This window comes from Ranitomeya imitator, chromosome 1, assembly GCF_032444005.1.
Source record: "Ranitomeya imitator isolate aRanImi1 chromosome 1, aRanImi1.pri, whole genome shotgun sequence".
NCBI classification, from domain to species: Eukaryota; Metazoa; Chordata; class Amphibia; order Anura; family Dendrobatidae; genus Ranitomeya; species Ranitomeya imitator.
Genome location: NC_091282.1, coordinates 704,343,637 through 704,370,914, shown reverse-complemented (window position 1 = coordinate 704,370,914; position 27,278 = coordinate 704,343,637). Strand labels below are relative to the sequence as shown.

Here is a 27,278-nt window from a genome sequence, read left to right as displayed (position 1 = left end):
TTTTTTTTTACTTTTACGCTGGTAACCAGGGTAAACATCGGGTTACTAAGCGCGGCCCTGCGCTTAGTAACCCGATGTTTACCCTGGTTACCAGTGAAGACATCGCTGAATCGGCGTGTGTGACGCCGATTCAGCGATGTCTGCAGGGAGTCCAGCGACGAAATAAAGTTCTGGACTTTCTGCAGCGACCAACGATGTCACAGCAGGATCCAGATCGCTGCTGCCTGTCAAACTGAACGATATCGCTAGCCGGGACGCTGCAATGTCACGGATCGCTAGCGATATCGTTCAGTGTGAAGGTACCTTAAGATTTAAACGTCCTCAATTCTTGAGATTCGACAGGATCTGGAATAGTAGGTAAACTGCAAAGTTGTTTCTTTTTCAAGAACTCTGCAATTTTACCTAAAAACTTGAGACAACCTGAGACCTCCAGTCTTTCACCCAAGAGAGAGGATATAGGTTATTTAGTTAGGGATGGTTTTACGACAATACAATACAATGTTACTCAAGAAAATACCATAGCACAGCTTCTAGGCAAGACTATATCCATAATATGAAGCCATATAGAGACACCAGCTGTATGGCGACATTTGTAGTGAGGACAATTGCACAGGCCCCTCTGTGTACATGATAACTTATCTGAACACGTTCATTCATCACTATTTTAGTTCTAGGCTAGGTTCACATTGCGTTAGTGGGTGTCCGCTAACGGACTCCGTTACATTGACCTACTTTCCATTAATTTTTAGCCAGGGGGGGGGGGCAATAACCATGGACCCTCTCCAGGCCATTAATATCTGCCCTCAGTCACTGGCTTTACTACTCTGGCGGAGAAAATTGCGCGGGAGCCCATGCCAATTTTTTCCGCTATTTAACCCTTTAATTTAATAGCTAGAGCGCCGAAATTTTGCACATACACACTACTAACATTAGTAGTGTGGAATATGCAAAAAAAAATGGGGATATGAGATGGTTTACTGTATGTAATCCATGTCTCATATCATGTCGGGTTTGGGAAGGAGATAGCAAAAGCCGGCAATTGAATTACCGGCTTTTAAGCTATCTAGCGCTGTATGAAATATTAATATATATATACATATATGTGTCTCAATGACATATATACAGTGGGGCAAAAAAGTATTTAGTCAGTCAGCAATAGTGCAAGTTCCACCACTTAAAAAGATGAGAGGCGTCTGTAATTTACATCATAGGTAGACCTCAACTATGGGAGACAAACGGATAAAAAAAAATCCAGAAAATCACATTGTCTGTTTTTTTAACATTTTATTTGCATATTATGGTGGAAAATAAGTATTTGGTCAGAAACAAACAATCAAGATTTCTGGCTCCCACAGACCTGTATATATACCACTGTATATATACCTATTCTATGTGTACACATTTATTCTACCTATTCTATTGTAAGCTGTCAGTGTGATTTTACTGTACACCGCACTGAATTGCCGGCTTTTCTCTCTAACAGCGCTGCGTATTTCTCGCAAGTTACACTGTTGGTCCGTGTGTAATCCGTATTTTTCTAGCCCCCATAGACTTGCATTGGCGTATTTCTTGCGCAATACGGTGACAAACGCAGCATGCTGCGATTTTCTACGGCCGTAGAAGACCATATAATACGGATCAGTAAAATACGGCAGATAGGAGCTGGGGCATAGAGAAGCATTGGGCCGTGTGTAATGCGTGTTTTACGGACGTATTTTATGCGCTCATACGTCCGTAAAACTCGCTAGTGTGAAGCCGGTCTTAGGGTTAATTCTGTGTTGTCTCCCTTTGAATTTGGGTGGACTATATGCACCCGTCTCTGTGTTGAGATCTTCGTCAGTGATACTTCTGTTCTCGGCTGAGCAACTGACCCCGTATATCTGTGTGTACTGCCTGTTCCCGTATGCTTGCTTGTCTATGACCCGGTCTGTTTCCCATTTGATATCTGCCTTCTGATCTTATACCTCCTGTGTCTCTCCTGGTTTGACCTCGGCTATGTCCCCTAACTTTCCCCTAGTTTGTCCCTCGGATACTACGTTGCTCTCTGGATTCTGACCCCAGCCACTTCTTACTAAGCTATTTGTTGTTCCCTCCGGTTACCGCGCCGTCCTCTGGTCTGACCTCGGCTTGCCTGACACTCCTCCTCCTCTCATCTCTGCTGGCCCACGCTAGTGTCCTCGGGGGTTCGGGGCGTGACTCTACCTTCAGCCACTTCCCCGGTGGATGCGTACTGCAGGTCCTGCTCACCTAGAGCGCACTCACAGCAGCGGCCACATGGCACGGTAGGAATCCAAGAGCACCCCCAGCAAGTCCCCGGACATGCGCACAGGCTCACGTAGTGAGTCCGATGCGGTGTCCATGACAATTGCTATTCAGCCCATTTTATTGCAGGATGCCTGATGGTGAACGTTCCTGCTAGAAGGGATGTCTGCAATTCATGTCCCCTTTTCACATGTCTGTTATCGCAACTCTCAGGACTGAAGGGCCACCAAGTACTTACTGCTAGAGATGAGCAAACCCAAACTTAAAAGTTCGGGGTTTGTACTGAACAGTTAGGCTATGTGCACACGTCAGGATTTCTTGCAGAAATTTCCTGACAAAAACAGCGCATGTGTTTTTTCGCTCGTTTTTACGTGTTTTTTGCGTGTTTTTTTCCGGAGCTTTTCCAATGCATTAGATAGCGGGAAAAACGTGAAAAATCCGCAAAATTAATGAACATGCAGCTTTTTTACCGCAATGCGTTTTTTTTCGCGGAAAAAAAAGCATCATGTGCACAAAAATTGCAGAATGCATTCTAAATGATAGGATGCATATGTATGCGTTTTTTATGTGTTTTTATCACAAAAAAAATCCTGAACGTGTGCACATCCCTTAGTGTTTGCTGATAAACATCGAACACGGACCTCTCCAGCAAGTCCGTTTTCATGTTCAGAGTTCCGGGAGAAGTGTGGGGACAAGAGAAAATTTTCCTGTTTATTGTTCAGGTCACCTATGTTTTCAATAAGGTTTGAACTCTGATTCAAGTTCGGGTACAGTTCTGGGTATCAGAACCGAACTTTGGATTAAAGTTCTGGTCGTGTACCAGAACCAGAACTTCCACATGTCCACTCATCCCTAGTTATTGCAATAAATGGACGTCTAGTCGTGCTTTGTTATTCCCCACAACCAAAAAGCTAATCACTGTAGTGTGCAAGACGAGGATGAAGGGAACTCACAACGTACATATACTACTAGAACTTTGTGGCAACATGGCAGTGACCTATAAAACACAGAAGCCAATAAACAGCTCCGTACCCATGTAAGTTCATGACAGTCCTCAATTAGAACTGGATGACCGCGAGTACAAACTGAAGGATGGTCTCCAGACTTTACAAGGGGTTCTATATAGAGAGGAGAATTTGCTCCAATGTCTTTATTGAAAATAACTGATCCTACACACGGTCCCCCAATATCACAATGGGTGACAGCACTTCTCCACACTCACGGCAGCAGCCTAGATCTATTATATTGCTCTTCTGCTTTTCCTATGTTAACATGAGATGTTCTAATCCCTCCAGAATTGGCAGTGGTATAAAGGCAACAGATTGTCAAGTGCACACTTAGAAATTCACTGTATACAAATAGAATGGAAATGTCTGTGCCGCTGAGGAGTTCCCTGACATTCAAAGCTGTCAGATAACAAATATTTGAACAGTAGTGGCCTGTGACATATTATTAGACACCGCGCCGGCACAGACCGAACTACAATGAACTTAGCCGCCAATACTGTATCATAAAGAATATAGAAGGGAGAAGCTAGTAATATCCAGGATTGTTACATTAAAGTGCTTAATGGGGTTGTCCAGACTTGAGGTTCAAGTCTGCAGTCACTCTTTGTGACTGAAGACTTGTGAATCCTCACTGTACACACTGTCAGGATTCCACTGTGCTGGCACCGGGAGAAAGCGGCATTGAGACAGCCAAGCAAGTGTTATGAATACTTCCAGCCACATTCCAACTAGACATGTGCGGCCTCAATTCACTTGTATTGAGCAAGAACGCGCACATCTAGTTGGCACATAAACGCTGACTGCACGCACACTGCACGCTGTGATCGCGGTGAAGATTCACAAGTCACACAGAATGACTGCAGACTTGAACAATAAGCCTGGACAACCCCTTTAACCCCTTCATGACCCAGCCTATTTTGACCTTAAAGACCTTGCCGTTTTTTGCAATTCTGACCAGTGTCCCTTCATGAGGTAATAACTCAGGAACGCTTCAACGGATCCTAGCGGTTCTGAGATTGTTTTTTCGTGACATATTGGGCTTCATGTTAGTGGTAAATTTAGGTCAATAAATTCTGCGTTTATTTGTGATAAAAACGGAAATTTGGTGAAAATTTTGAAAATTTTGCAATTTTCACATTTTGAATTTTTATTCTGTTAAACCAGAGAGTTATGTGACACAAAATAGTTAATAAATAACATTTCCCACATGTCTACTTTACATCAGCACAATTTTGGAAACAAAATTTTTTTTTGCTAGGAAGTTATAAGGGTTAAAATTTGACCAGCGATTTCTCATTTTTACAACGAAATTTACAAAACCATTTTTTTTAGGGACCACCTCACATTTGAAGTACGGTAAGTTTGAGGGGTCTATATGGCTGAAAATACCCAAAAGTGACACCATTCTAAAAACTGCACCCCTCAAGGTACTCAAAACCACATTCAAGAAGTTTATTAACCCTTCAGGTGCTTCACAGCAGCAGAAGCAACATGGAAGGAAAAAATGAAATTTAACTTTTTAGTCACAAAAATTATCTTTTAGCAACAATTTTTTTATTTTCCCAATGGTAAAAGGAGAAACTGAACCACGAAAGTTGTTGTGCAATTTGTCCTCAGTACGCTGATACCTCATATGTGGGGGTAAACCACTGTTTGGGCGCACGGCAGGGCTTGGAATGGAAGGAGCGCCATTAAGACTTTTTGCGTTTTACCTGCGGATTTTCCGCGGATTTCCAGTGTTTTTTGTGCGGATTTCACCTGCGGATTCCTATTGAGGAACAGGTGTAAAACGCTGCGGAATCCGCACTAAGAATTGACATGCTGCGGAAAATCCAACGCAGCGTTTCCGCGCGGTATTTTCCGCACCATGGGCACAGCGGATTTGGTTTTCCATAGGTTTACATGGTACTGTGAACCTGATGGAACACTGTTGCGAATCCGCAGCGGCCAATCCGCTGCGGATCCGCAGCCAAATCCGCACCGTGTGCACATGGCCTAATTCTAAAGGTATGTGCACATCTTTTTCAAGTTCATTTGAAGCGTGTCCACTCCAAAAATGCAAAAGTGAATATAAATATTTGTTTTTATGTAAAAATGACCTTGTGTTCATGTGTTGGCTTTTTGAGTGTCTTTTAAAAGCTTCAGATTTTCAAAACCGCAAGGCGGCTAAAGCACTAGTCCAGAGTTTTTTTTCCCCATTTGTTAGGGATCACGTATGTAAGTGTAATGCATGTAGCCACATACTCACCGGTCGGCGTCTTCGCCTGTTTTCAGCACTGCTTCAGCTTCACATAACAGGCGTTGTAAGGCTACTTTCACACTAGCGTCGGAATCTCCCCGTCGCAATGGCAGAGATTCCGACGCTAGCGTTTGACGCACTGCACAACGGGTGCAGCGGATGCATTTCTCCGGCGCATCCGCTGCCCCATTGTGAGGTGCGGGGAGGTGGGGGCAGAGTTCCGGCCACGCATGCGCGGTCGGAAAAAGCGGTCCGTCAGGAGCAAAAAACGTTACATGTAACGTTTTTTGCTCCCGGCGGTCTGCCACAACACGGCGCAACCGTCGCACGACGGTTGCAACGTGTCGCAATGCGTCGCTAATGTTAATCTATGGGGCAAAAACGCATCCTGCAAACAACTTTGCAGGATGCGTTTTTTGCCATAAACGACGCATTGCGACGTATTGCAAAAAAACGCCAGTGTGAAAGTAGCTTAACCCGCCGGATCGCTGTGTGCTACGGTAGTCATTCTTCTCAATTCAAGGTTATAGGACTCAGATCAAGGCTACAGTCTCCTTCTAAATTCCCATAGACTTGCAATGAGAAGGTTTTAAAAAGTGACCTCCGCTTGACACAGCAGCCACTGTGTGATTTGACCGGTCATAGTTACATCGTGTTGGACTGGGGCTGAAAACGAACACTATGTGACTACATGCATTACGCTCACATTCATGATCCCTAACAAAGGGATTAAAAAAACCTTGGAGTGGTGCTTTAAAAAGAAGTGTCATGACCCCAAATGATAGAAAACGCACATAAAACCTATTGGCAGTCAAAAACGTTGAAAAAACACAGAAACTACCAAAAAAAACACTAAAAAAGACATTCCCCCCCCCCAAAAAAAAATGCTGGCTTTTCCAAATTTAAAACCCTATAGGATTTGCTTGTCTGGAAAAGACGATATGTGCACATAGTCTTATGATCTTTGCCAAGCAGGCGTTGCTTACCAAGCAACAATGGAGAGCGGCCTAAACACACGCCCCGCAGAATCCAGTGAGCTATGCCCCTTCCTCTGTAAGGGCCCTAAAAATTAGCATAGTGGCGCACTAAATAATAATGTGTCCCAGGTAGCAAAAGAAAAAAGCAGGATGCACTCACCAATCTTCAAAGTAGCAAATTTTATTGAGTCTTCACAATTAAAACTTCATGGCCGGGGGAGAAGAAAAGGAGCTCGTGCGAACCCGTTGAAGCGCAAGGACCGCGCGAAACGGCCGTCGTCTCCCCTGCTCGCACGAGCTCCTTTTCTTCTCCCCCGTCCATGAAGTTTTAATTGTGAAGACTCAATAAAATTTGCTACTTTGAAGATTGGTGAGTGCATCCTGCTTTTTTCTTTTGCTACCTGGGACACATATGTTATTTCATGGTTTTGCACCCGATATCTTTTTTGCCATGGCTGTTGCTGACATGATATAGCTTTCTAGTACCGGCTTTCCTGAAGATTATGGATTTAGTTGGGGCAGTGCCGTCCATATGCTATTTTCTTTCTTTTATTCGACACTAAATAATAAGGCTCCTATCTTTGGAACTATATTTTGGATTTTTTTTATGAAAAAAAAAAGAATACTCAGTGGAGCAGTGGGAAAAAATATGAGCAAACACCGGGCACTTTTGGTTTGGTAACAGGTCCTCTTTAAATGGGTTTTCCCATCTGAAAAACAGTTTGCATCAGAGTCAAATAAGCTTTATGATCACTGGGGATCTAACATTTGGGACCCCCATCACAGAATGCAATTCTAGTGTAGTAGGGTCCTAGCACTGCTTTTTAATGTGGAATGAATCGCCACCTTAAAGGCATGTTCACATGAGCAAATAAAAAATTGTTCAGCGTTTAATCCAATCCAGAAACGTGGGACAATTTTTTTCTCACTTGTCATCAGTGTACAGTCCGTTTTTCTTACAGCAGCAGCTATTACTCATCTACAGAACCATTTACAGTTTGCTATCCTACAGAACTGCAATGTAGTCGGATGTTAAACTGTGGCTCCGTATGACATCTGCTTTTTTTTTGCTCACCCATAGACTTGAATGGGTAAGTATCATCCGAGTTACGGAAGAAACTAGTGCATGCTGCCAAAGGGTGGTTATTAATGGAGCACACTCGGACTGGGTCACGGTTAGCAGTGGGGTACCACAGGGGTCAGTATTGGGAACTCTTCTTTTTAGCATATTTATTAATGACCTTGTAGGGGGAATTCAGAGCAGAATTTCAATATTTGCAGATGACACTAAACTCTGCAGGGTAATCAATACAGAGGACGACAATTTTATACTACAGGATGATTTATGTAAACTAGAAGCTTGGGCTGATAAATGGCAAATGAGATTTAATAGGGATAAATGTAAGGTCATGCACTTGGGTAAAAGTAATAAGATTATTCTTATTTATTATTATGTATTATTATAGCGCCATTTAGTCCATGGCGCTTTACATGTGAGGAGGGGTGTAACAACCCTGCTGGCATCACTGCATGGCCTCCCATCCCCCACCTGCATTACACTCAAACTCACTTACTTCACTGGGCCTTGTTGTGACTTCTCTCTGCTGCCAGCTTCATGCTGTGTGCCTCATGTCTGCTGCTTGCTCTGTGCATGCTCTGTGTGCATAGGGGGGCGGCGCCGGCAACTCCTGTGTCTTATTGAGTCTGTGTGCTCCTTGCTAAGGTGACCCCGGCCAATTGCCATGAGGCTTCCTGTATTTAAGAGATCCCCACCCATTGGTGGGGGCCTGTGCAACTTACTCCCTCAGTCAGTTCTTAGCTGCTGAGGTGCCAGGCCCTTACTCTTATGTCCGCCACCCAGGGGGGGCGTTGTACCCTGGTCTGTGTCCTGTGTTTGCCATCCAGTGGGGCTTCGTACCCTGGCCTGTGTCCTGTGTTTGCCATCCAGTGGGGCTTCGTACCCTGGCCTGTGTCCTGTGTTTGCCATCCAGTGGGGCTTCGTACCCTGGCCTATGTCCGCCACCCAGAGGCGCGTCGTACCCTGGCTTGTGTCCATGTCTCTGTGCCTTTCCTGTTCCTGACTTTGTCTTAGCCTAGTCCTGTTACTGTTTATATCCCTGCCTTGGTTTCCTTTCCCTGCTGTGCGTACTGTGTCTTGCTTTGCTCTGCCCTCTGCGACCTTGCTTTGCTCCTTGTTCTGCATATTGTGACCTTGCTCTGCTCTCTGTGGTTTTGCTCTGGGCTCTGCACTGTCTTGCTCTGCACTCTGACTTTGCTCTGCTCTCAGCTCTGCACTCTGTGGCTTTGCTCTCAGCTCTGCACTCTGTGTCTTGCTCTTCACTGACTTTGCTCTGCTCTCAGGTCTGCACTCTGTGGCTTTGCTCTCAGCTCTGCTCTTTGCAGCTTTGCTCTGCACTCTGACCTTGCTCTGCACTCTGTGGCTCTCTGTGGCTTTGCTCTGCGGCTCCGCTCCTTGCGGTTCTACCTGTGTTCAGCTCCTTGTGGTTCTACGTCTCTTGATCTTGGCTCCGCTTCCTGTGTTTCTGCACTTGGCTCCGCCTCCTGCTCTTGGCTCCGCCACCTGCATTTCTGCACTTGGCTCCGCTTCCTGCATCTCTGTTCTTGGCTCTAGCTCCTGTGCTTTCGCTCTGCATCCGCTCTTGCGGTCTTTCTCTACCTATTCATAAGTCCTCCTGTCTGAACAGGTTCTTACCTGTTTTACATACCTGCCTGCAGACGGTCTCTACTGGTTCTTCCAGTGTACCAGCCTAGTCCGCTTGTCCTGCCAGAGAGCCACCGGTGCCTGCCAGAGAGACAGCCGTGCCCGCCTGCCAGTGTCTGTTGTACCGTCTGCTTGCCTGTGTCCCAGGCGTGCCCGCCTGCCTGTGTATGTTCCGTTCCCCAGTGGGATCAGCAGCCACAGCCAGACACCACCCTCAGAGGTGACCTCACCATCAGAGGCTTCAGCGAACACCTAGGAAGCTACTTAGTTACTCCCCTTCCAGGGTAGTCTGGTCTGTGGAGCCACATGCCCGCGCCAACCAGTCTGGGCGCGAGCGTGACAAGGGGTATACATAATAAAAACAAGTACAATAATCTTGAACAATACAAGTCACAGCTGGTACAGGAGGAGAGAGGACCCTGCCCGTGAGGGCTCACAATCTACAAGGAATGGGTGAGGATACAGTAGGTGAGGATAGAGCTGGTCATGCAGTGGATTGGTCGATCGGAGGTTACTGCAGGTTGTAGGCTTGTCGGAAGAGGTGGGTCTTCAGGTTCTTTTTGAAGGTTTGGATGGTAGGTGAGATGTATAACTGTGCTAAATTCTAAAACTCTGGACAAAACCGTCAATGAAAAATACCTGAGAGTATGGGTGGATGACAAACTCACATTCAGTGGCCAGTGTCAGGCAGCTGCTACAAAGGCAAATAAAATAATGGGATGCATTAAAAGGGACATAGATGCTGATGAGGAGAACATAATTTTACCTTTATACAAGTCACTAGTTCGACCACACTTAGAATACTGTGCACAGTTCTGGTCTCCGGTGTATAAGAAAGACATAGCTGAACTGGAGCAGGTGCAGAGAAGAGCGACTAAGATTATTAGAGGACTGGGGGGTCTGCAATACCAAGATAGGTTATTACACTTGGGACTATTTAGTTTCGAAAAACGAAGGCTAAGTGATCTTATCTTAATGTATAAATATATGAGGGGACAGTACAAAGACCTTTCTGATGATCTTTTTAATCATAGACCTGAGACAGGGACAAGGGGGCATCCTCTACATCTGGAGGAAAGAAGGTTTAAGCATAATAACAGACGCGGATTCTTTACTGTAAGAGCAGTGAGACTCTGGAACTCTCCGCCGTATGATGTTGTAATGAGTGATTCATTACTTAAATTTAAGAGGGCACTGGATGCCTTTCTTGAAAAGTATAATGTTACAGGTTCTGTATTCCGTACTAGATTCCTTGATAGGTTGTTGATCCAGGGAACTAGTCTGATTGCCGTATGTGGAGTTGGGAAGGAATTTTTTTCCCCATTGTGGAGCTTACTCTTTGCCACATGGTTTTTTTTTTGCCTTCCTCTGGATCAACATGTTAGGGCATGTTAGGTTAGGCTATGGGTTGAACTAGATGGACTTAAAGTCTTCCTTCAACCTTAATAATTATGTTACTATGTTACTATTTTTTTCACACGCAGATTCGTTCAGTGTTATTTTTTTTCACGGGCAGCACCTCAACTGAAAATACGGCTGTGTGAAATAGCCCTAAACCTGAGAAGTCGGATCTTTACTGATATTAGCGTTGAGTGAACTTGAGCTTAAAAGTTCGGAGTTCATATCGAACAATTAGCGTCCGGCGCTAAATGCCGAACACGAACTTCTCCCGGAAGTGTGTTGCAATGTTCAGAGCTATAGTCAGCTGCAGAGAGAGATTTTTTTTCCAGTTCAACAGTGTGGGTCCCCCTTATTTTCAATAGGGCTCTGTTTCAAGTTCGGGTACAGTTCTGGTAACCGAACTTTGAAATAAAGTTCAGATCGAGTACCAGAAACCGCACTTCCAAGTGTCTGCTCATCCCTATTAGGGATATTAACTCTATGAGTTATGGAAACCTCTTTAAATTCCAATCTGATCCGAGCGGCTAAGTATAATTAGAGTTATGTATGATTTCACACAATGATACCACAAGCTGGAAGTGTTATCAAGGGGAGAAACCTCAGGTCAGTAAATTAGTGCACTAGTGAATTAGAATCCATCCAGAAGGACTGTTCTTGTACAGTAAAGCACCTCTTAAATCACATTTCTGGTCATTTGCTTTTTAGCCTTTTCGGAACACACACATACAATCAGGTCTAATAATGGTTTATGATACAACAAAGTGCAGTTACACTAATGATCTCACAGTGCGGCTATTAGCATGCAATGATGCAGAGAAGATACTTCTGAGTAGAGACATTACATCACAACACATAGTAACGTCCTCTGATGTTGCAACTTGTCACTATTTCAGTTACTTTTCACATTAGTCATGCACTGCAGTTTATTCTGAAGTGGGAATATGGGCCGTATTCTACAATAAAATCCCATAGGTTAGTTGCTCAGGACTTCTCCTCAACATACTAACACTTTTATGAACGTATTGTTTTACTTTAGCAAGCGGTCGGTTGGCAAGAGACCCACATACGGACCCATATTACATGCAGGGGGAGGATAACTTTTGTATCCACTACTGGTAAAACTAATAGGAAAATAGCATTGCTGTGATCTTTGTGGGAAAGTGAGCCAATACAGTGCCCAAATACAACCTGGGAACAAGGGGTAAGACAATGCTGCAACTACTGGGGAGAAGTGCTCGAGGATCTTATCCACAGGATAGATACGGTAATCAATATCAGATCGGTGGGAGTCCGACATCCGACAGCCCCACAATCAACTTAAGCAGCAGCCACATGTAGACACTATTAATGGAGCTATATTCAAAGTGTAGCAGCAGACTTCATGTGCTACAGAGCAGCTCCTATTATTGGGTGCCTCCTATTGATGGGTGTCCAAACTCCACCAAACTGATATTGGTGACGTATCAATACATAGGTCATCAATATGTTGCGAATGGACTATGTCCACTACTGGACAACACCTTGTTAACAGTTAAATCGTCCATCATAAAATAAAAAATCGTACATTCTTTATGCTGTTCCTTCAGTCGCAATGCAATATCGTGACATTGTTACAGCAGGTGACAACTGAAGACAATCAGTGGCCGCTGATCGTCTGCAGCCTTTACTATTCCGCAAGAGTAGACTTCTATTCTGAAAAATGCTGAAGGGCCACAGCAGATCAATGGTTGATGAGTGGCTGTAGCGGTCAATTGACATAATTTCACAAGATCACACTGGAGACATGGTACTGCGATTGGAGGAACAGAAAGCAAGTATACATATATTTTTTATGTTATGGCTGGACAGACCCTTTTACAGCGGGCTAGAATGAGAAAGAGGGTTCCCTATGAGAATCTCTGTAGGACCAGGCACATCCATGAAGTACAAAGACATAGTAATGATTCCAAGAAGTATTCGGCAATGGTTAATCGCCCATCCAAGTGGTGGTGCTAGCACCTGCTGCCAGGTTTCCCACATATTATTGTATTTTTTGGGGTACCTATGTAACAAAATCTGTTAACCTACTTAAAGGGATTGTCTATAGTGGACAAATGAATCTGACTACTGACCAATGCGAACAATACAATACTTGACAGTATTTAATTGCAGGGAAAACACAACAAAATATAAAATAAAAACTGTAAAAAAGAGCAAATTCTCTAATCAAAATCTGCCAAATATTGTGCCAGGCTCTGTAAAGCTAGCTTTACACTAGCGTTTGGCAGGGCTACGGATGAAATCCTTCTTCCTCCGTTAAGCCTCGTCCACTGCCGCGCCTCTTCCTTCAGCTCCGCCTATGTCTGCATGCGTCCCGCGTACCTATCTTTAAGATTTGGTACGCAGGCCATACGGATGTATGTGGATGCCTCCGCATGCGTTGTTTTGACCTTGCGCCGACCGCAACAAAATGCAACATGTTGCGTTCGACGCAGGTCAGCGCAGCCTCAAGATGACGCATGCGGAGGCCTGCATACCCAATATTAGAGATAGGTACGCAGGATGCATGCAGATGCAGTCTGAAACAACCAGTATCTGTAGAAGCTGAGAGAAGACGATTTGACTTGCTGAATTTGTGATCTACCACAGCAGGATGTATTTTCACTGAAGATAATCCTACACATTACAGAGCGTGCACTGCTACAGCATTACATATTAGATTGGAAAATATTATAACCAGAAAATAAATGAGGCTCAGAGCACATAATAATAATACAGTACATCAAAGAAGAAAAATACCTGCCTAGTAACGTGGCAATGCTTCAAATAACTATAGACATCCAAAAAAAGAACAAAAAGCAATTTTGACCATAAAACAATGAAACTTTATTATACACACTAGAATACATAAAATAGAATTCCATAAAAGGTGGAAAAAATATGCAAAAGAGATTGCCACCATAAGGCAAAAGCGTGGATGCCAATATTACCATATACAAAAAAGTAGACAGAATGAATCCTTATAGAGTGTGGTAATACTTGCACAGTACAGAGCAGAAAGTATACAAAATAGGGTAAAAAAAATGATTGCAAAAAAAATATAGATATATATGCACTGCGCAGAAAAAAGTCTCAACCAGGCATGCTAAATGGTTCTACCAATATCCTCATAGAAATATATAAAGCATAGTAAATAAGATCCTAAAGTTGGACCATATATGGATAAAGTACTTGAAATGTAAACCTATATCAAAGGAACAGATAATCCCTAACAAACTAAGACCGGCCTAAATATAAATAATAGTAGCCTTATAGTAAATATAGCAGCAAAAAATCATGCTTGCAATTCAAAGAGGCCAAGTGGTTAGAGGACATATATAGCCAGGTAACAATAATAAAGGATCAATAAGGACAGGGAACCTATCTCAATATAAGCTCAAATATGCAGGATGCATAGGTAAGGTGAATGTGAGGATAGCAGCCCAGTAAATTACCTGATGGTGGTGACAGCAACCCGACGCGCGTTTCGCGTTAAGCTTCGTCCGGGGATGAAAGTGTCACCCCCCGGACGAAGCTTAACGCGAAACGCGCGTCGGGTTGCTGTCACCACCATCAGGTAATTTACTGGGCTGCTATCCTCACATTCACCTTACCTATGCATCCTGCATATTTGAGCTTATATTGAGATAGGTTCCCTGTCCTTATTGATCCTTTATTATTGTTACCTGGCTATATATGTCCTCTAACCACTTGGCCTCTTTGAATTGCAAGCATGATTTTTTGCTGCTATACTTACTATAAGGCTACTATTATTTATATTTAGGCCGGTCTTAGTTTGTTAGGGATTATCTGTTCCTTTGATATAGGTTTAAATTTCAAGTACTTTATCCATATATGGTCCAACTTTAGGATCTTATTTACTATGCTTTATATATTTCTATGAGGATATTGGTAGAACCATTTAGCATGCCTGGTTGAGACTTTTTTCTGCGCAGTGCATATATATCTATATTTTTTTTGCAATCATTTTTTTTACCTTATTTTGTATACTTTCTGCTCTGTACTGTGCAAGTATTACCACACTCTATAAGGATTCATTCTGTCTACTTTTTTGTATATGGTAATATTGGCATCCACGCTTTTGCCTTATGGTGGCAATCTCTTTTGCATATTTTTTCCACCTTTTATGGAATTCTATTTTATGTATTCTAGTGTGTATAATAAAGTTTCATTGTTTTATGGTCAAAATTGCTTTTTGTTCATTTTTTGGATGTTAATAATAATACAGGTGCTTCTCACTAAATTAGAATATCATCAAAAGTTAATTTATTTCAGTTCTTCAATACAAAAAGTGAATCTCATATATTATATAGAGTCATTACAGAGTGATCTATTTCAAATGTTTATTTCTTTTAATGTTGATGATTATGGCTTACAGCCAATGAAATCCCAAAAGTTATTATCTCAGTAAATTAGAATAATTAACAAAAAACACCTGCGAAGACTTCCTAAGCGTTTAAAAAGGTCCCTTAGTCTGTTCCATTAGGCTCCACAATCATGGGGAAGACTGCTGACTTGACAGATGTACAGAAGGCAGTCAAGGAGGGTAAGCCACAAAAGGTCATTGCTAAAGAAGCTAGCTGTTCACAGAGTGCTGTATCCAAGCATGTTAATGGAAAGTTGAGTGGAAGGAAAAAGTGTGCTAGAAAAAGGTGCACAAGCAACCGGGATAACTGCAGCCTTGAATGATTGTTAAGAAAAGGCCATTCAAAAATTTGGGGGAGATTAAGAAGGAGCGGACTGCTGCTGGAGTCATTGCTTCAAGAGCCACCACACACAGACATATCCAGGACATGGGCTACAAGTGTCGCATTCCTTGTGTCAAGCCACTCATGACCAATAGACAACTCCAGAAGTGTCTTCCCTGGGCCAAGGAGAAAAAGAACAGGACTGTTGCTCAGTGGTCCAAGCTGATGTTTTTAGATAAAAGTAAATTTTGCATTTTGTTTGGAAATCAAGGTCCCAGAGTCTGGAGGAAGAGTGGAGAGGCACACAAGACAAGCAGCTTGAGGTCTAGTGTGAAGTTTCCACAAGGTCCACTGTGTTTTATCAAGACCAAAGTCAGCGTAGCCGTCTACCAAGAAATTTTAGAGCACTTCATGCTTCCCTCTGCTGACAAGCTTTTTGGAGATGGAAATTTCATTCTCCAGCAGGACTTGACACCTGTCCACACGGCAAAAAGTACCAATACCTGGTTTACAAACAACAGTATCACTGTGCTTGATTGGCCAGCAAACTCGCCTGACCTTAACCCCCATAGAGAATTTATGGGGTATTGTCAAGAGGAAGATGAGACACCAGAGACACCAGACCCAACAATGCAGACGAGCTGAAGGCTGCTATCAAAGCAACCTGAGCTACCATAATACCTCAGCAGTGCCACAGGCTGATCACCTCCATGCCACGCCGCACTGATGCAGTAATTGATGCAAAAGGAGCCCCGACCAAGTATCGAGTGCATTTACTGAACATACATTTCAGTAGGCCAACATTTCGGATTTTAAAATCATTTTTCAAGCTGGTGTTATAAAGTATTCTAATTTACTGAGATAATGATACTGTTGGGTTTTCATTGGCTGTAAGCCATAATCATCAACATTAACAGAAATAAACACTTGAAATAGATCACTCTGTCTGTAATAACTCTATATATGAGTTTCACTTTTTGTATTGAAGAACTGAAATAAATTAACTTTTTGATGATATTCTAATTTTGTGAGATGCATCTGTATATTGCTGGATCTTGATTGTGTGCAACATTCCTACTGTCAGAATTCCGGGGGGGGCGTCTTTACACACCCGGTCTAGGATCCTCCATCCCCCGCCTCTGGTAAGTGTCTTCCCACCTTCCAGATTATGGTTACTGCCCAACTGGGGGCCATGCCTATATCGGGCGCTCTGTTGGTGGGCACATTTGCCTGTATTGTGGCACTTTGCACTTTATGAACAGCCGGTTAGGCATCTAGGCATTTGGGCTCTTTGGTGGATTCTGTTCACCCTGGTGTATTGTCTCTGTATATGCACGAACGTTTTTTATATATACTATGTAATTGTTTTCAATAAATTTTGGACTTTTATATAATATACCTAGTATAGCTCTTCCTTCTCCTTTTCTTATATGATGTATTGAGTGGGTATATTCTCCATCCTCTTTGTCTAATGGGCTAACTATAGCCATTGTTTCTGACAGCAACATGTCAGAGAGGTTTTTGTGGTCACTGGTTTACAAACAACAGTATCACTGTGCTTGATTGGCCAGCAAACTCGCCTGACCTTAACCTCATAGAGAATCTATGGGGTATTGTCAAGAGGAAGATGAGAGACACCAGACCCAACAATGCAGACGAGCTGAAGGCTGCTTTAACCCCTTCCCAACCCATGACGCCACGTAGGCGTCATGAAAGTCGGTGCCATTCCGACCCATGACGCCTATGCGGCGTCATGGAAAGATCGCGTCCCTGCAGATCGGGTGAAAGGGTTAACTCCCATTTCACCCGATCTGCAGGGACAGGGGGAGTGGTAGTTTAGCCCAGGGGGGGTGGCTTCACCCCCTCGTGGCTACGATCGCTCTGATTGGCTGTTGAAAGTGAAACTGCCAATCAGAGCGATTTGTAATATTTCACCCATTATAACGGGTGAAATATTACAATCCAGCCATGGCCGATGCTGAAATATCATCGGCCATGGCTGGAAATACTAGTGTGCCCCCACCCCACCCCTCCGATCGCCCCCCCCACCCCCCCGATCTGGCCGGTACACTGCTCCGGCTCCCCTCCGCCCTGTGCTCCGCTCCCCCCCGTGCTCGTGTCCGCTCCCCCCGTGCTCCAATCACCCCCCCGTGCTCCAATCACCCCCCCTGCACTCCGATCCACCCCCCCCGTGCTCCGTTCCACCCCCCCGTGCTCCATTCCAGCCCCCCCGTGCTCCGTTCCACGCCCCCCGCGCTCCGTTCCACCCCTCCCGCGCTCCGATTCCCCCCCCCGTGCTCCGATCCCCCCCCCCCCCCGTGGTTTCCCCCCACCCTATCATACTTACCGATCCAGCCGTGGTCCCGTCCGTCTTCTCCCGGGCGCCGCCATCTTCCAAAATGGCGGGCGCATGCGCAGTGCGCCCGCCGAATCTGCCGGCCGGCAGATTCGTTCCAAAGTGCATTTTGATCACTGAGATATAATCTATCTCAGTGATCAAAATAAAAAAAATAATAAATGACCCCCCCCCTTTGCCCCCCCCCCATAGGTAGGGACAATAAAAAAATAAAGAAATTTTTTTTTTCCACTAATGTTAGACTAGGGTTAGGGGTAGGGTTAGGGTTAGGGGTAGGGTTAGGGTTAGGGCTAGGGGTAGGGGTAGGGGTAGGGTTAGGGTTAGGGGTAGGGGTAAGGGTAGGGGTAGGGGTAGGGTTAGGGTTAGGGTTAGGGCTAGGGTTAGGAATGTGCACACGTATTCTGGTCCTCTGCGGATTTTTCCGCTGCGGATTTGATAAATCCGCAGTGCTAAACCGCTGCTGATTTATGGCGGATTTACCGCGTTTTTTTCTGCGCATTTCACTGCGGTTTTACAATTGCGATTTTCTATTGGAGCAGTTGTAAAACCGCTGCGGAATCCGCACAAAGAAGTGACATGCTGCGGAATGTAAACCGCTGCGTTTCCGTGCAGTTTTTCCGCAGCATGTGTACAGCGATTTTTGTTTCCCATAGGTTTACATTGAACTGTACACTCATGGGAAACTGCTGCGGATCCGCAGCGTTTTCCGCAGCGTGTGCACATACCTTTAGAATTAGGCTATGTGCACACGGTGCGGATTTCGCTGCGGATTCGCAGCAGTGTTCAATCAGGTTTACAGTACCATGTAAACATATGAAAAACCAAATCCGCTGTGCCCATGGTGCGGAAAATACCGCGCGGAAACGCTGCGTTGTATTTTCCGCAGCATGTCAATTCTTTGTGCGGATTCCGCAGCGTTTTACACCTGTTCCTCAATAGGAATCCGCAGGTGAAATCCGCACAAAAAACACTGGAAATCCGCGGAAAATCCGCAGGTAAAACACAGTGCCTTTTATCCGCAGATTTTTCAAAAATGGTGCGGAAATATCTCACACGAATCCGCAACGTGGGCACATAGCCTTAGGGTTAGGGTTGGAATTAGGGTTGTGGTTATGGTTAGGGGTGTGTTGGGGTTAGTGTTGTGGTTAGGGGTGTGTTGGGGTTAGGGTTGTGATTAGGATTATGGCTACAGTTGGGATTAGGGTTAGGGGTGTGTTGGGGTTAGTGTTGGAGTTAGAATTGAGGGGTTTCCACTGTTTAGGCACATCAGGGGTCTCCAAACGCAACATGGCGCCACCATTGATTCCAGCCAATCTCGTATTCAAAAAGTCAAATGGTGCTCCCTCAATTCCGAGCCCTGACGTGTGCCCAAACAGTGGTTTACCCCCACATATGGGGTACCAGCATACTCAGGACAAACTGCGCAACAATTACTGGGGTCCGATTTCTCCTGTTACGCTTGTGAATCTAAAAAAATGCTTGCTAAAACATAATTTTTGAGGAAAGAAAAATGATTTTTTATTTTCACGGCTCTGCGTTGTAAACGTCTGTGAAGCACTTGGGGGTTCAAAGTGCTCACCACATATCTAGATAAGTTCCTTGGGGGGTCTAGTTTCTAAAATGGGGTCACTTGTGGGGGGTTTCTACTGTTTAGGCACACCAGGGGCTCTGCAAACGCAACGTGACACCCGCAGACCATTCCATCAAAGTCTGCATTTCAAAAGTCACTACTTCCCTTCTGAGCCCCGACGTGTGCCCAAACAGTGGTTTACCCCCACATATGGGGTATCAGCGTACTCAGGAGAAACTGGACAACAACTTTTGGGGTCCAATTTCTCCTGTAACCCTTGGGAAAATAAAAAATTCTGGGCTAAATAATTATTTTTGAGGAAAGAAAACGTATTTATTATTTTCACGGCTCTGCATTATAAACTTCTATGAAGCACTTGGGGGTTCAAAGTGCTCACCACACATCTAGATAAGTTCCTTTCAGGGTCTAGTTTCCAAAATGGGGTCACTTGTGGGGGGTTTCTACTGTTTAGGCACATCAGGGGCTCTGCAAACGCGTGACGCCCGCAGAGCATTCCATCAAAGTCTGCATTTCAAAACGTCACTACTTCAATTCCAAGCCCCGGCATGTGCCCAAACAGTAGTTTACCCCCACATATGGCGTATCACCGTACTCAGGAGAAACTGGACAACAAATATTGGGGTCAAATTTCTCCTGTTACCCTTGGGAAAATTAAAAAATTCTGGGCTAAATAATTATTTTTGAGGAAAGAAAACGTATTTATTATTTTCACGGCTCTGCATTATAAACTTCTATGAAGCACTTGGGGGTTCAAAGTGCTCACCACACATCTAGATAAGTTCCTTTGGGGGTCTAGTTTCCAAAATGGGGTCACTTGTGGGGGGTTTCTACTGTTAAGCCACATCAGGGGCTCTGCAAACGCAACGTGACGCCCACAGAGCATTCCATCAAAGTCTGCATTTCAAAACGTCACTACTTCACTTCCGAGCCCCGGCATGTGCCCAAACAGTGATTTACCCCCACATATGGGGTATCAGCGTACTCAAGAGAAACTGGACAACAACTTTTGGGGTCAAATTTCTCCTGTTACCCTTGGGAAAATAAAAAATTGCAGGCTAAAAGATCATTTTTGAGAAAATAATTTTTTTTTTTATTTTCATGGCTCTGCGTTATAAACTTCTGTGAAGCACTTGGGGGTTCAAAGTCCTCACCACACATCTAGATTAGTTCCTTTGGGGGTCTAGTTTCTAAAATGGTGTCATTTCTGGGGGATCTCCAATGTTTAGGCACACAGGGGCTCTCCAAACGTGACATGGTGTCCGCTAATGATTGGAGCTAATTTTCCATTTAAAAAGCCAAATGGCGTGCCATCCCTTCCGAGCCCTGCCGTGCGCCCAAACAGTGGTTTACCCCCACATATGGGGTATCAGCGTACTCAGGACAAACTGGACAACAATATTTGGGGTCCAATTTCTCCTATTATCCTTGGCAAAATAGGAAATTCCAGGCTAAAAAATCATTTTTGAGGAAAGAAAAATTATTTTTTATTTTCATGGCTCTGCGTTATAAACTTCTGTGAAGCACCTGGGGGTTTAAAGTGCTCAGTATGCATCTAGATAAGTTCCTTGGGGGGTCTAGTTTCCAAAATGGGGTCACTTGTGGGGGAGCTCCAATGTTTAGGCACACAGGGGCTCTCCAAACGCGACATGGTGTCCGCTAACAATTGGAGCTAATTTTCCATTCAAAAAGTCAAATGGCGCGCCCTCTCTTCCGAGCCCTGCCGAGTGCCCAAACAGTGGTTTACCCCCACATATGAGGTATCGGCGTACTCGGGAGAAATTGCCCAACAAATTTTATGATCCATTTTATCCTACTGCCCATGTGAAAATGAAAAAATTGAGGCGAAAAGAATTTTTTTGCGAAAAAAAATTACTTTTTCATTTTTACAGATCAATTTGTGAAGCACCTGAGGGTTTAAAGTGCTCACTAGGCATCTAAATTAGTTCCTTGGGGGGTCTAGTTTCCAAAATGGGGTCACTTGTGGGGGAGCGCCAATGTTTAGGCACACAGGAGCTATCCAAACGCGACATGGTGTCCGCTAACGATGGAAATAATTTTTCATTCAAAAAGTCAAATGGCGCTCCTTCCCTTCCGAGCCTTACCATGTGCCCAAACAGTGGTTTACCTCCACATGTGAGGTATTGGTGTACTCAGGAGAAATTGCCCAACACATTTTAGGATCCATTTTATCCTGTTGCCCATGTGAAAATGAAAAAATTGAGGCTAAAAGAATTTTTTTGCAAAAAAAAAGTACTTTTTCATTTTTACGGATCAATTTGTGAAGCACCTGGGGGTTCAAAGTGCTCACTATGCATCTAGATAAGTTCCTTGGGGCGTCTAGTTTCCAAAATGGGGTCACTTGTGGGGGAGCTCCAATTTTTAGGCACACGGGGGCTCTCCAAACGTGACATGGTGTCCGCTAAAGAGTGGAGACAATTTTGGATTCAAAAAGTCAAATGGCGCTCCTTCCCTTCCAAGCCCTGCCGTGCGCCAAAACAGTGGTTTACCCCCACATATGAGGTATCAGCGTACTCAGGACAAATTGGACAACAACTTTCGTGGTTCAGTTTCTCCTTTTACCATTGGGAAAATAAAAAAATTGTTGCTAAAAGATAATTTTTGTGACTAAAAAGTTAAATGTTCATTTTTTCCTTCCATGTTGCTTCTGCTTCTGTGAAGCACCTGAAGGGTTAATAAACTTCTTGAATGTGGTTTTGAGTACCTTGAGGGGTGCAGTTTTTAGAATGGTGTCACTTTTGGGTATTTTCAGCCATATAGACCCCTCAAACTGACTTCAAATGTGAGGTGGTCCCTAAAAAAAATGGTTTTGTAAATTTCGTTGTAAAAATGACAAATCGCTGGTCGAATTTTAACCCTTATAACTTCCTAACAAAAAAAAATTTTGTTTCCAAAATTGTGCTGATGTAAAGTAAACATGTGGGAAATGTTATTTATTAACTATTTTGTGTCACATATCTCTCTGGTTTAACAGAATAAAAATTCAAAATGTGAAAATTGCGAAATTTTCAAAATTTTCGCCAAATTTCCGTGTTTATCACAAATAAATGCAGAATTTATTGACCTAAATTTACCACTAACATGAAGCCCAATATGTCACGAAAAAACAATCTCAGAACCGCTAGGATCCGTTGAAGCGTTCCTGAGTTATTACCTCATAAAGGGACACTGGTCAGAATTGCAAAAAACGGCAAGGTCTTTAAGGTCAAAATAGGCTGGGTCTTGAAGGGGTTAAAAACAACCTGGGCTTCCACAACACCTCAGCAGTATGTGAGGCAGTGACCAGTGTTATATGCGAGGGTCGCTATGTGTCCCCCAGGATGTGAAAAGAAGCATATAGAGGCCGGGGGAGTGCTTTGCAGTCACAGGCACAGCTGTGATTGGAAAGCAGAATAGAAGTACCATAAATGTCAATCTTGGGCAAGCTATTTGTCCAAGGCAGATTTAAGAAAACCCACCATGGGCTTTTATTTTTAAAGGGAACCTGTCACCCCCCTCAGGTGTTTGTAACTAAAAGAGCCACCTTGGGGGGGGTGGCAGGCTCCCTTTAAATGGACTACAGGATGGTAATGGGGCTGTCCATTTCCATTCCCGGCCCCAGGTTTTCCATGTGGCCTATGGTCACAGGTTTGTTTGTAGGAACCCCTGCAGCAGAGGGTTGGGTGTGACAGTTTTGGTCTTGCAAGCAGGTAGAGAAGATGGCTTTGCAGAGCTCAAACCTGTGTGAGCCAAACAGCCAAGGCAGCCAAAGGGTCTGGCACCCTCAGCATTCACAGTGGTGCAGTCGCCCACAGCAACTGGTCACGGACAGTCTTTGTTTTTCCCGGCTGCGATATGGAGGATCTGATTTACTTTCTGTTTGTGAGTACACTGTTCATTAAAAGAGATTTTACTTTGATTTTTTCCGGGTCACTGCCTCATCACTGCACACTGCTGCACATGTGCCACAGGCTGATCGCCTCCATGCCACGCCACATTGATACAGTATTTGATGCAAATGGAGCCCCAACCAAGTATTGAGTGCATTTTCTGAACATACATTTCAGTAGAACAACATTTCGGATTTTAAAATCATTTTTCAAGCTAATTTACTGAAATAATGACTTTTTGGGTTTTATTGGGCTGCAAGCCATAATCATCAACATTAACAGAAATAAACACTAGAAATAGATCACTCTGTCTGTAATGACTCTATATAATATGAGTTTCACTTTTTGTATTGAAGAACTGAAATAAATGAACTTTTTGACTGAACTGGTTTGATCGTATAAACTAAAGGGACCTCTTGCCCCTCCTCGGCTCCAGAAATCAGGTACTACTGCAATCCCTTCACCCACTAAAGTCACACCACTGAAAACCCCTCTAATTGTCTAACATGATAAAACACTGCATTAACGCTGCCAGGTTCAATGTGTCATCCAGCCCCTGTGGTGCAACTATGGCAGGATTTACTGGGTAATGCCCTAACATTAATCCCCTATCCTACTACGCTGCGCCAATCACACACCTTTGGACACTTCCTGAACTTATTCACTGATCAACTCAGAAAGCTTCAGCACCTTTTCTATTCTGCCTGTCATAATAAGTCATGCACCCTGTGCCAACCAGGATCCAGGACAGTGTGGCGCCCTGTCATGCACCCTGTGCTGGCCAAAATCCTGGATAGCGTGGCACCCAGTCATACCCCCTGCACCAGGTAAACTCCAGGACAGTGTGGCACCCAGTCATGCCCCCTGCACCAGGTAAACTCCAGGACAGTGTGGCACCCAGTCATGCCCCCTGCACCAGGTAAACTCCAGGACAGTGTGGCACCCAGTCATACCCCCTGCACCAGGTAAACTCCAGGACAGTGTGGCACCCAGTCATGCCCCCTGCACCAGGTAAACTCCAGGACAGTGTGGCACCCAGTCATGCCCCCTGCGCCAGGTAAACTCCAGGACAGTGTGGCACCCAGTCATGCCCCCTGCGCCAGGTAAACTCCAGGACAGTGTGGCACCCAGTCATGCCCCCTGCACCAGGTAAACTCCAGGACAGAGTGGCACCCAGTCATGCCCCCTGCACCAGGTAAACTCCAGGACAGTGTGGCACCCAGTCATGCCCCCTGCGCCAGGTAAACTCCAGGACAGTGTGGCACCCAGTCATGCCCCCTGCACCAGGTAAACTCCAGGACAGTGTGGCACCCAGTCATGCCCCCTGCACCAGGTAAACTCCAGGACAGAGTGGCACCCAGTCATGCCCCTTTTGCCAGGTAAACTCCAGGACAGTGTGGCACCCAGTCATGCCCCCTGCACCAGGTAAACTCCAGGACAGTGTGGCACCCAGTCATGCCCCCTGCGCCAGGTAAACTCCAGGACAGTGTGGCACCCAGTTATGCCCCCTGCACCAGGTAAACTCCAGGACAGAGTGGCACCCAGTCATGCCCCTTTTGCCAGGTAAACTCCAGGACAGTGTGGCACCCAGTCATGCCCCCTGCGCCAGGTAAACTCCAGGACAGTGTGGCACCCAGTCATGCCCCTTTTGCCAGGTAAACTCCAGGACAGTGTGGCACCCAGTCATGCCCCCTGCGCCAGGTAAACTCCAGGACAGAGTGGCACCCAGTCATGCCCCCTGCGCCAGGTAAACTCCAGGACAGTGTGGCACCCAGTCATGCCCCCTGCGCCAGGTAAACTCCAGGACAGTGTGGCACCCAGTCATGCCCCCTGCGCCAGGTAAACTCCAGGACAGTGTGGCACCCAGTCATGCCCCCTGCACCAGGTAAACTCCAGGACAGAGTGGCACCCAGTCATGCCCCCTGCACCAGGTAAACTCCAGGACAGTGTGGCACCCAGTCATGCCCCCTGCGCCAGGTAAACTCCAGGACAGTGTGGCACCCAGTCATGCCCCCTGCACCAGGTAAACTCCAGGACAGTGTGGCACCCAGTCATGCCCCCTGCACCAGGTAAACTCCAGGACAGAGTGGCACCCAGTCATGCCCCTTTTGCCAGGTAAACTCCAGGACAGTGTGGCACCCAGTCATGCCCCCTGCACCAGGTAAACTCCAGGACAGTGTGGCACCCAGTCATGCCCCCTGCGCCAGGTAAACTCCAGGACAGTGTGGCACCCAGTTATGCCCCCTGCACCAGGTAAACTCCAGGACAGAGTGGCACCCAGTCATGCCCCTTTTGCCAGGTAAACTCCAGGACAGTGTGGCACCCAGTCATGCCCCCTGCGCCAGGTAAACTCCAGGACAGTGTGGCACCCAGTCATGCCCCTTTTGCCAGGTAAACTCCAGGACAGTGTGGCACCCAGTCATGCCCCCTGCGCCAGGTAAACTCCAGGACAGAGTGGCACCCAGTCATGCCCCCTGCGCCAGGTAAACTCCAGGACAGTGTGGCACCCAGTCATGCCCCCTGCGCCAGGTAAACTCCAGGACAGTGTGGCACCCAGTCATGCCCCCTGCGCCAGGTAAACTCCAGGACAGTGTGGCACCCAGTCATGCCCCCTGCGCCAGGTAAACTCCAGGACAGTGTGGCACCCAGTTATGCCCCCTGCACCAGGTAAACTCCAGGACAGAGTGGCACCCAGTCATGCCCCTTTTGCCAGGTAAACTCCAGGACAGTGTGGCACCCAGTCATGCCCCCTGCGCCAGGTAAACTCCAGGACAGTGTGGCACCCAGTCATGCCCCTTTTGCCAGGTAAACTCCAGGACAGTGTGGCACCCAGTCATGCCCCCTGCGCCAGGTAAACTCCAGGACAGAGTGGCACCCAGTCATGCCCCCTGCGCCAGGTAAACTCCAGGACAGTGTGGCACCCAGTCATGCCCCCTGCGCCAGGTAAACTCCAGGACAGTGTGGCACCCAGTCATGCCCCCTGCGCCAGGTAAACTCCAGGACAGTGTGGCACCCAGTCATGCCCCCTGCGCCAGGTAAACTCCAGGACAGTGTGGCACCCAGTCATGCCCCCTGCGCCAGGTAAACTCCAGGACAGTGTGGCACCCAGTCATGCCCCCTGCGCCAGGTAAACTCCAGGACAGTGTGGCACCCAGTCATGCCCTGTTCCAAACATCTTCCTGAGCCCTGTGCAGTTCAGCCAGTGCCTGAAAGTTTGCGCCGCCTGTCTGCCCCCTTCCCCCGGGTGGCACACTGCCAGGCTCCTTACCAGGTTCTGCTCCTCGCTGTGCTCCAGGTCCACATTGCCCTGGCTCTTGCTCTCGGAGTCGCTGAGCAGATCGTCCTCCGAGTCCTCCAGGGCAGACGAGGAGCCGGTGGAGGACAGGGACGTGTTGGACACGGACAGCCGCCGGTTGGCAAGCTTCAGCAGCCCCTCCGTCCTCATCCCGTGCCAGCAGCCGGGCACATCTATGAGCGGCGCCGCGGGGCTGGGGGGCGGCTCCTCACTACTGGTCACCAGCAGCTGCGGGATCACTTGTGTCCTCCGCGCAGGGTCCCAGCTGCCTCTCCTCGGCTCCTCGCACACCTCCCCGTTGCTCCTGTGCCAGCTCCCGCTGCCCATCCTCCTCCGGCGCCGCGGCTCCCTCTGCCCGTCCCGCTCCGCTGCGCACCGAGCTTCAAAGTAGAGTCGCAGCTCCCCTACGCTCAGTCTCTTCCGACCACTGCCCAGATTTGGCGAGATAGGGGGCTCCCCTGGACCCCCATCATGGTTCATTCCGGTGCCGTTCGTTACTTCTGTAGGAATCATCCAAAACGTTGTGTCGCGGGGGGGAACTAGAGGACAGCGTGCGTGTTTGTCATAGATGTGCCCGTGTGAGCAGCGCTGAGGTGCGGTGCTGCGATACTGTACTTCCTCCTTCTCAACCTGGGACTCGCTCTGTGGGAGGGAGGGGAGGCTTCTTCTGTGCACACTTGTGTTCAGGACAGGTTTTACTGCCCTCTCAGGACTATTGTTACTGTACAGTTACTATGAACCTTCCCGTGACCGGGAACAGTGCTCCCAAGGGTTCTCCAAAGGGAAACAGTCAACTATTTCACAAATGCGTAAG

General features: G+C 46.1%; 1 protein-coding gene across 1 annotated transcript in view; it reads right to left on the bottom strand.

Annotated features, from left to right (window-relative positions):
* Positions 1 to 27,077, bottom strand: part of LOC138643073 (inositol-trisphosphate 3-kinase A-like) — a 179,765-nt gene extending 152,688 nt beyond the window's left edge. Inside the window, exon 1 of the mRNA XM_069731805.1 lies at positions 26,438 to 27,077. Within this exon, the coding sequence (XP_069587906.1) occupies positions 26,438 to 26,977 (540 nt within the window). The 5' untranslated portion in view covers positions 26,978 to 27,077. The remainder of the gene's footprint in view (positions 1 to 26,437) is intronic.
* Positions 27,078 to 27,278: the final 201 nt, after the last annotated feature.